We start from the raw sequence: 10,191 nt of genomic DNA, 5'->3' as shown, positions 1-10,191 counted from the left end.
TATTAATTATTCATATAGTTTCTTTGATTCTATGCTAATCTTCATATAGGAACATTAAATTAGATCGGGTTATATATATATATATATATTATATCATAAAACCCATGTTCTTTTTAATAATAATACATTTAAAAATAATTTTTATTATATATTATTTAAACAGCTTTCAATTTACTGACTTATGAAAAAAAAAAAAATGACTCCTAGTAAATGAATTTTTGAGGCTTTTACCAAATGAAAATCAAACAATCGTTAAGCATAGAGCCCACCAATACTTTTTGTTCTCTCTTTGAATGCATATTATCTATAATCATTTCGAAAATGTAAGACACCGGCCAGATCTTACGATATCACCAAGACTAACAAAATTGTAGTATAGCATATACAGAGAACATCTCTGGGAGGCCATGATCTCATTTATTCTACATCTATTTTCACGTTATAACTCACGCCTTGATGCCTTTTACAGTACATATATTATAAAATTCACAAACTATGCTTATCTATAGTTGGACCTTGATGAGCGATTGATTTCAGATGGCATCTTTAAATGTGCAAAGATACAAATGCAGATCTACAAAGCCATCTTTTGAACGGCAATCTCTTTAGTTGAAGTAGCTAATCTGTGAAAAACCTTGAGATTGTGCCCTACTTTCTCCTGTAAAAAAAAAAAAAAAATGACACAAGAAAATGAGTGATATCTGATGAGGCCTGAGCGAGAGAAAATAGCTTACAGAGCGAGACAGAGCATAGAAACAGATATCAAGATCTGTATTATGAACGAGTTACGTAGGGATTTAGAGTCAGTCAAGAGCAGGTTATAACAGAATATAATTAAAGCAACATGTAGAAAACCTATTTCTGTCTTGATAGCTTGCTAACTAAAATTGCAATGGCAAGCTGTCAGTAGGCCCCACAACGGCAAGTTGGCTACAGATGAGCATGACGAAAACAAAGTCATCAATGCTAGCTTCAACAGGTGCGGCACCAACGTTTTCTTCGCCTACTATGACTTATGGCGAGACAAACGGGATGTCAGAGTTGGGATTCATATAGAGCCCCATGCATGAGTCCCCCTTCCCTCGATGTTAGAATTAATGAACCAAAACTGTCAAAGTCAATTCAAAACATGAGCGCCTTGTGGTTGGAGATCTTCAACAGGGGAATGTGAGTTCCAAAACATAAGCACCAGCATTGTCTTTCCCCAATGGACGCAGGAACTCAGAAATTGCAGAGGACGGACAAGCATATGTTAAGTTTAAGGGTCTGCATACCATGCCCAGAAATCACACACGTGGCTTAGGGCTTCAAAAGCTGCACAGATGGGGAAAAGACAACTTGACGAGTAGCACACAGTCATCCATCTCCAGAAGTGTTACAAGGTCCTTCAGCCAAGGCAGCAAAGAAGGATAATAAAGCTTGATTAACAGAAAATACGGCAGTGACATTTGATCAATTGATTGAACATATGGGCCCTGTAACAGAAGTTCCCTCCAACATTGAACTGTGCGACCTTTAACGGATTCCTTGTGAAAACTGTGACATCTTGATCTCTTATACTTTGCCCTTGCCAAAGTAGTGGAAACAGCCGCCGTTTGCACATGATTTGTCAGTTGCTGTGGAATTACTGAACTGTTTTTTGTTTTTTGTTTCAAGTTATTTCCTGTCAGGTCTATTTTAAATGTATTAACTCCTAAGGTCACTATTGTACATTCTCCTATACTCTAAGGATATCATTATAAATTCTTATCTTTGCCAACAAATAGAGCTTTGAATTATGAGCAATAGAAGACCCGAATTTCATTCTGATTCATGTAGGAAGGATCTATGGTTATATAGAGTAATCCTGAGGAGTCAGACGTAAAAGCAAACAAGTACAATTTGATATTTTACAAGAGATAATATGCAGGTTATATCCCAGTCAAACAAAATTACAACAAACTTCGAGATATTTCACATGGCACAATCCCCTTCAAGTTAGACGATAGATATTTATTATGGTTAGACCTAGTATTTATTATATTTAATGTAAATATTTGTTATTATTAGGTAGGATACCGAGTAGTTAAGAGGAGTTCTTTACAAGATTTATTTCCTATTTCTCCTCCTCTGATTCAATCTCCATTATTCTCGAAGATATGATTGCTTTCTCTCTTGTATATACTCTCGTACATAACTATGATGAATATACAAGAATTTCTCAGCTCATTCACTACATGGTATCAAAGCACCATGACTTCCCAGTGTTGTTCGATGCGAAGAAGGCAAGAACTCTAAAACAGAAAGTACCGAGCATGAGTTGAACCCAGTCCATAGTTCTCCCATGTCGAACAGTGATGGATCCTCGAAGATCGATCTGAGCAGGGTGGGTGGTCCCTTTAGGTCGACTACCAACCACAAAGGATCATCGATACACGTTATATTAGTGAAACTAAACGGTCCAAATTACCGTATGTGGGCTATGAAACTCGCGATCAGAGGCCGAGGAAAAATGGGCTGTCTTGATGGTTCATCGAAGATCCCAAAAGACCCCAAGACGCAAGAGTTCCAACAATAGCACACCGAAAATTCACTGGTATCATCATGGTTAATAAATGCCATGATTTTAGAAATTCAACAAAGCTTCATATCTGTCCCCTCAGCCCATGAAATCTGAAAGGCTATACGAGATTCATACTCTGATGGGAAGGACTTAGCTTGAATATATGAGCTCAAAACGAAGGCATGGACACTGCAACAGGGAGATCGTGATGTCACTGCCTTCTGGTTAGAACTGAATGCTATATGGCAAGAGCTAGACTTAATGACAGATGTGGAGTGGTCTAGCAGTAGTGATGCAATTCGATATAAGGAGAAAGTTGAAAATGAGCATGTATTTTAGTTTATGGTTGGATTAAATCAATCCGTGGATGATGTACAAGGACGAGCCTTGAGTTGTGCACTACTCCCATCAACAAGGGAAGTTTTTTTTGAGGTACGTCGTGAAGCCTCAAGACGCAAGGTCATGCTTCCTAGCACTACTCCTACTCCAGTACCTACTTTAGATTCTGCTGCTTTTGTAAGCAAGAGCAGTGATGCAAATCAAAAGAATCAGAAAGGGAAGGTTACTTGTGAATATTGCAAGAAGACTGGGCATACCCGTGACACTTGCTGGGATATCCATGGCAAAGTAGCTGATTGGAAGCCAAGAAAAGGAAAATCACGAGGATACCAAGCTTCTCATGATGTGCCACCGGATAAAATAAATTCAACCTCATCAACACCTGAGATTGATAAGGAATAGCTTGGTAAGTTACTCGAGATGCTCGGTATGCTTCAGAAGAATGAGAAAAATTAGAAACCAAATCATACTACGTATGTGGTTCATGAAGGTAATTGTGCCTTGCTCACCTCTACTAGTAACTTCAAATGGATTGTGGATACAGGGGCAACTGATCATATGACTTCAGATTCTAAGCTATTTAGTACCTAGCTCCCTAGTGCTGGAAATGAAATAGTGTCTACAGCAAATGGATCATCTTCATCAATAGTAGGAACAAGGAATGTTGTTATTTCTGAAGCTATGAAATTAGAACATGTTTTACATGTACCGTATTTGGCCTGTAATTTGTTGTCCATTAGTAAATTAACTAAACAAGCTAATTGTTAGGCTCACTTTTGTTTCACTCATTGTATTTTTCAGGACCTCTCATCGAGAGAGATGATTGGGAGTGCTAAGGTGCATAATGGTCTTTACTACCTTGATGAATCAATCGTGAGTAGTCTTTGGTCTCGAATTCAATGCAATGTCGCATCTACTTGTGAAAATAAAGACTTTAAAGATCGTATGTTATGTCATAAGAGACTAGGTCACCCAAATTTCTAGTATTTAAACCTTTTGTTTCCAAAACTTCAAGTCAATAAAAATCTCAATTTCATTATACTGATTGTGAGTTTACTAAACATCACATATTTGTTTTCAAACCTATTGAATACAAATCTACTCATCCTTTTTCTGTCAATCATAGTGATTTGTGGGGTCCTATTTGTGTCACTAATTGAACTAATACAAAGTGTTTCATCATATTTATTGATGATTATACTAGAATGTGTTGGGTTTACTTATTGCAAGATAAATCCTTTGTCCCCTCTGTGTTCTCTGAGTTTTATACAATGATAAAATACCAGTTTGATACCACAATTCAAGTGCTTCATATCCATAATGGAATTGAATACTTTAATAACACCATGTATATGTTTCTAACAGAACATGGAATTATTCATAAAAGCACTTGTCCTAATACTCCTCAATAAAATGGCATTGTGGAAAGGATAAACAAACACCCATTAGAAGTTGCACATGCTTTACTCTTCACCTACAATGTTCCTAAATACTTTTGGGGTGATGCAATTCTCACAGCTACATATTTAATCAACCGCATGCCAATTTGTGTTCTCTCTTATATTTCACCACTTGAAAAATTACAAGAATCTCACTATCACTCAACTTACCACTAATCTTCCCCTCAAAATCTTTGGCTGCACCACCTCTGTTCATTTTCATCATTCCCACAAATTGGAACCTAAAGCTGTCAATTGTCTCTTTCTTGGTTACTCTTCAACACAAAAGGGGTATAAATGTTTCGACCCTAATGCCAAACCTTTTTATCCAAATGCTTCAGTTCACGGGGAGAGGGGAAGTGATTTTCAGCCTTTGGAAAGTGAGAGAAGTGAGAAATACTCAATCCATGATCCTTTGTTCCTGAGCTCAGATCCTTTGTTACCTATACCAAAAAATTCTCAAGTTCCTAGACCAAAAAAAGAAGTGAAAAGTCTTTCGGAATATAATAAAGTTGCACTGGAAAAGACACCAATAACCTACTTAAGGAAGAAATGGAAAAAACAAAGGAGGTTCTTGAAGAGTTTCCTAAAGCGTAGAACATAGAAGGTGCTATTTTTCCTCAAGAACCCAAGGTAGATGCGGTGACCAAAATGGAGGAAGTGGATGAGTTAGACCTACCTATAGCTCTCAGAAAGCAACCGAGGACCTGCACACAGCATCCTATTTAGAGGTTTGTGAGTTACCATACATTATCCTCACAGTTTCGTGCATTTGTAACTAATCTTGACAAGGTAAAGATTCCTAATGATGTGCATGAAGCACTAAGTATACTTTAATGAAAGAAGGCTGTAATGGAGGAAGTAAATGCCTTAGAAAAGAATGACATGTGGGAGATAGTAGATCCTCCAAAAGGAAAGAAAATTCCGAGCTGTAAGTGGGTATTTACCCCTAAATATGATGCTGATAGTAAATTAGACAGATTAAAAGCAAGGTTGGTGGCAAAGGGGTTTACTCAAACATATGGCTTGGATTACAAAGAAACATTTACACCTGTGACCAAGCTTAATACTATCAGAATTTTGATTTCTGTAGCTGCAAACTTGGACTGGCCCCTACATCAACTAGACATAAAGAATGCCTTCTTAGATGGTGACCTAAAGGAAGAAGTTTTCATGACTTTACCCCCAGGTTTTGAGGCAGGGAGAACCAATCAAGTGTGTAAGCTGAAAAAATCTTTGTAGGGGTTAAAGCAATCACCTCGAGCAACAGTTTTGAGAGTTGAAGGGTATACGCAGGGGTTGGCTGATCACACATTGTTTGTGAAGACAGAAAGTGGTAAAAGATGTATCCTCATTGTATATGTTGATGACATAATTGTCACAGGTGTGATCATAAGGAAGAAGTGGATAGAATAAAGAGGGCTCTAGGAAAGGAATTTGAAGTGAAAGACCTGGGCAACTTGAAGAATTTTCTAGGTATGGAGGTTGCTAGGTCATAGCAAGGGATTTGTGTGTCCAAAGAAAATATATTATTGATTTACTTGTAGAGACTGGCATGTTGGGGTGTAAATCCATAGACACACCTATTGTTGTTAAATGAGGCAAATGGAGTTGAATCCAAGGAAGATGATTGTGAGGAGGAAGAAGAAGAAAAGAATGAGTCAGCGGACAAAGAAAGATACCAAAGATTAGTTGGTAAACTAATTTATTTCTTTCACACTTGACCAAACATAGCTTTCACAGTAAGCATTGCAAGCTATGTGCGACCCTAAAGAAAGGCACATGGAAGCCGCATACAGAATCTTGAGGTACTTAAAGGCCATACCTGGTAAAGGGTTTCTGTTTAAGAAAAAAAACCTAAAATCTATAGAAATATATACAGATGTAGATTAGGGAGGAGCATACAAGGATAAGAGGTCAACATCAGGTTACTATTCCTTCATATGGGGAAATTTAGTCTCTTGGAAGAGTCAGAAGCAAATAGTGGTCTCAAGAAGTAGTGCAGAATCAGAATTAAGGGCTCTAGCTCAAGGCATCTCAGAGGTACTATGGGTAAAGCGAGTCCTGGATGAGATACATGTCAAAATTGATCCTCCATTAAAGCTTTACTGTGATAATAAAGCTGCAATAAGTATGGCTCTGAATCCAGTTCAGCATGAAAGATCCAAACATGTAGAGATTGATAGACATTTTATAAGGGAAAAAGTTGAAGGAGTCGTTTATCTCATTTATTTGCCAACAAGACTCCAAGCTGCTGATGTGCTCAGTAAAAGATTACAAAGAACAGCATTTGATAGTTGTATAAGCAAGTTGGGCATGATTAGTATCTATGATCCAACTTAAGGGGGACTGTGGTTAGACCTAGTATTTATTATGTTTAATGTAAATATTTGTTATTATTAGGTGGGATACCAGGTAGTTAAGAGGAGTTTTTTATCAGATTTATTTCCTATTTCTCCTCCTCTGATTCAATCTCCATTATTCTCGGAGATATGATTGCTTTCTCTCTTCGTACATACCTAAGATGAATATACAAGAGTTTCTCGGCCCATTCACTACATTTATCATGTCTAACTTGCCAATACAATTTTCAAAACTGTTGAAAGCCCTTCAGTTGAAATATCAGCCAGGTAATACTTAGTAGGAACATCAGTAATGCAGATGATGCCTTCTTCCACCTCCATTGATAAAATGCCTTTTTAGATATCCCACGTGCCAATATAAAACAAAGTATTCACTCTCTGACAGAGAGCATCTCTATGATTTTTATTTGGCCGCCATTCCTTGTGGTATCAAAGCATTTGGCTTTTTCACAACTCCTATGTTTGCCATTCACATTCAAAGGCCTCCATTCATTATTATCCAAGGTATTGCTTATTCCAAATATGTGGCTTCATTCTTCCCATAAATATGACTCTTCTGTTGTTGATAAATCATCACAATTTGTAGTTATCTCCACAAACATCGTTGTATAGAAACAGGAAGGAAGACAGCTCAAGAACCCAGCCATACACTGCAACACACTAGATAGAAGTGCGAATGCTCATCCACAAATAAGCATGTTAAGGTGCTTGAAGATCTAAAGCTGGTTGTTATCCAATTACAATTAGAATTTACTGCCAATGACTCTAGCATCAAGCTCATATGGTTTTGCCCCACTTGAATCTTGTTTTGTGCTCACTGCTATTACCTTCCCTAATTTTTGTTTATCTAATGTTTAAGAAAAGAGATTGGGTTGTTCGATATCAGAAAACCAGTGAACCAGCCCTTAATCAACTGGGAACAAGGATGCAATCGGATAAAAGGTAAACTGGTAATAAAAAGCTAAAAATCAAAGTACCACTTCGAAATGAGATAGAGCACAAAACCCATTTAAAAGTGACCTTTTGACCTAAGGCCATTTTACATCACCCATCCTGTGGGATAGACCTAACTCTCCACTTTCATTACACCCCATTATTACAGACAACTTTATCTCTATGCATGCCAATTTCTCCCTCATCTCCTCATCCAATTCCTGATTTCCCCTCTATTGCCCATCCCAAATCCCAAGTTAATACTATGATATACAACAAGCGATGGCAACAGGGCTTAAATGGAGCCACATGGGTGGACGTAGCATAGCCAATTAGCCACAGATTTGACAGGTACTATTATTAGCATTAACAACCAGATTGAACCATATCTAAGTTTACAGTAAGATATAGGCCACATAGCTTTGCATGTTTCAATATCTTCCAACATATATGCTATCGAAGATAATATATATATATAATTCAACTAATATTAAAAATAAGAAGCAAATAATAAGTCACAATTATCACACCCCCCCCCCCATGACATCAAATAATTTAAAGGTTTTAAAAAGGATTACAGATGTGATATGTAATGAAACATACCTCACTCAGTACCTCAAGTCGTTCAAGGGTTGGAATTAACTTTCCACACAATGATTCAATTTCTTGTCGTGGATCATGCTTCTCACCATATGTAATTGCTTTTGTGGTCAAGGACGCATCAGAGACAGCAGAACTGCCAAGGAATACAAATATTAACTGCAAGAAATTAACTAAATACCTAAATTGTAATTACATAGGGCAAGGTTTACATTATGATGATACAACAAGGTGGCTTGCCTTTACATCAAATTAATAAGTCAGAGTATATGACCATTAATAATGTATTTGATATTTGATTTTGCATTTCCAATTAAATGAGCATTTCATCACCAGAATAAGAAACTTAAATGGCTCACCTCTCCCGAAGATGAATGAGGATGATGTTTAGCACATGGTCAGAAAGTAGCAGTAACAAACTTATTAGCTGTTCCCTACTGCCAACAACTCGACACATTTCCACCATTGCAATGTGTCTCCTGTATACAATAATAGGAATAATTAATAATAGCAATTTAATAGTAGTAGTGAAAGTAGTAGCTGGAGCAGCAGCAATAATAGCAATGAGTACATCAAAGAACAAGGAAAATGATATTTAAAAAGATAACATTAAATTAATGAATGTAATATTCTATAGTGAATCATGGTGAGGGAAACAGAGGAACACTTTATCGCCTTTACCCCATCAATATAGACTTGCACACCACTTTTTGTACTATAGTGAAAATTGGTAAAAATAATTACAAAAGATATGTACAATCAAATAATATTTAATAATAAGTTACAGTGAACACGTCCTGACTTGAATAGAAGCTAATATCAAGGTGGGAGTGCCTCATAAATAATTATAGAATGAAAACTATTTCAACCACGGAATCTGTAGTACCCCCATAGACATCAGAAAAAAATGGAAAGAAAATTTCCCTCCAGTGTTGTGGGTAGAGGATTATTTGCAGGCTATGGCACATCAGAGTTACAAATGCATCCACAAGGATAATCACAATCTCAACGCTTTCATCTTTTCCTAATAGATTCTGAGCAGTTACGTAAACAGCATCTCTAGATACAAAAGTATTTAGTAAACTAACGAAAAAAAAAAGGGAATATTAATGAAATTTGCAATGAAGTATTCCAAGGCTATAGGTGAGGAATAGGTTGGCCTAGCCCATATGGGCTAAGCATGTACAGGCTTCTAAAATATGGGCTTGGGCCCATAAGCCCTTTTTCCAATATAGGCTCTAGTTGGTTGAGCCCATATCATAATATATAGGTAATGGAAATTATATTTGATTTAGGATTCACTAAGATTTACTTTAAGGTTTATTAAGATTTGATCTAAAGATTGTTATTATTTCTTTAGTATCTCAAATTTATTTTATCATTAGGCATTATCTCAAATAAAATAAGATATTTAGACTAACTAGATACCTCATTGTCATCTTTTAAATTATGATTTGATTTAGATTTAGATTTATTATTATTTTTAAATGTTTAGGTGAAGGGGTGAGATGGTTAACTAAGTTATTTAATGTGATTTTACGATCCAAGAAAATGCTTGATGAGTGGAGGAGAAGTACATTAATTCCTATTTATAAAAATAAAGGAGATATTCAGAATTGTACTAACTATAAAGGGATTAAGCTCATGAGCCACACAATAAAATTGTGGGAGAAAGTAATTGAGCACAGGTTGAGATTAGAGACAAGTATTTCTGAGAATCAGTTTGGTTTTATGCCAGGTAGATCAACTACAGAGGCGATTTATCTACTAAGGGGATTAATGGAAAAGTATCGTTGTAAAGATAAAGATCTACACATAGTTTTTATTGATTTGGAAAAAGCTTATGACCGTATACCAAGAGAAGTGCTTTGGAAAGCGTTAGAAAAAAAGGGAGTACGGATTGCTTATATTAAAGTCATATAAGATATGTATGAGGGGGTAAAAACTAGTATAAGAATGTCTAGTGGTCAAACAA

At 36.4% G+C, this 10,191-nt stretch overlaps 1 protein-coding gene across 1 annotated transcript in view; it reads right to left on the bottom strand.

Moving 5' to 3' along the window:
* Positions 1-252: 252 nt before the first annotated feature.
* LOC129308759 (nuclear pore complex protein NUP205-like) overlaps positions 253-10,191 on the bottom strand; it is a gene marked incomplete at its 5' end in the record, with an annotated part of 76,227 nt that continues 66,288 nt past the window's right edge. Inside the window, 3 exon segments of the mRNA XM_054950105.1 lie at positions 253-658; positions 8,220-8,352; positions 8,576-8,695. Coding sequence (XP_054806080.1) covers positions 575-658; positions 8,220-8,352; positions 8,576-8,695 — 337 coding nt within the window.

This window comes from Prosopis cineraria, unplaced genomic scaffold (assembly GCF_029017545.1).
Source record: "Prosopis cineraria cultivar Desert tree isolate PC_DT_omini unplaced genomic scaffold, ASM2901754v1 PC4, whole genome shotgun sequence".
Taxonomy (NCBI): domain Eukaryota; kingdom Viridiplantae; phylum Streptophyta; class Magnoliopsida; order Fabales; family Fabaceae; genus Prosopis; species Prosopis cineraria.
This window is presented reverse-complemented; position numbering and strand designations above follow the sequence as displayed.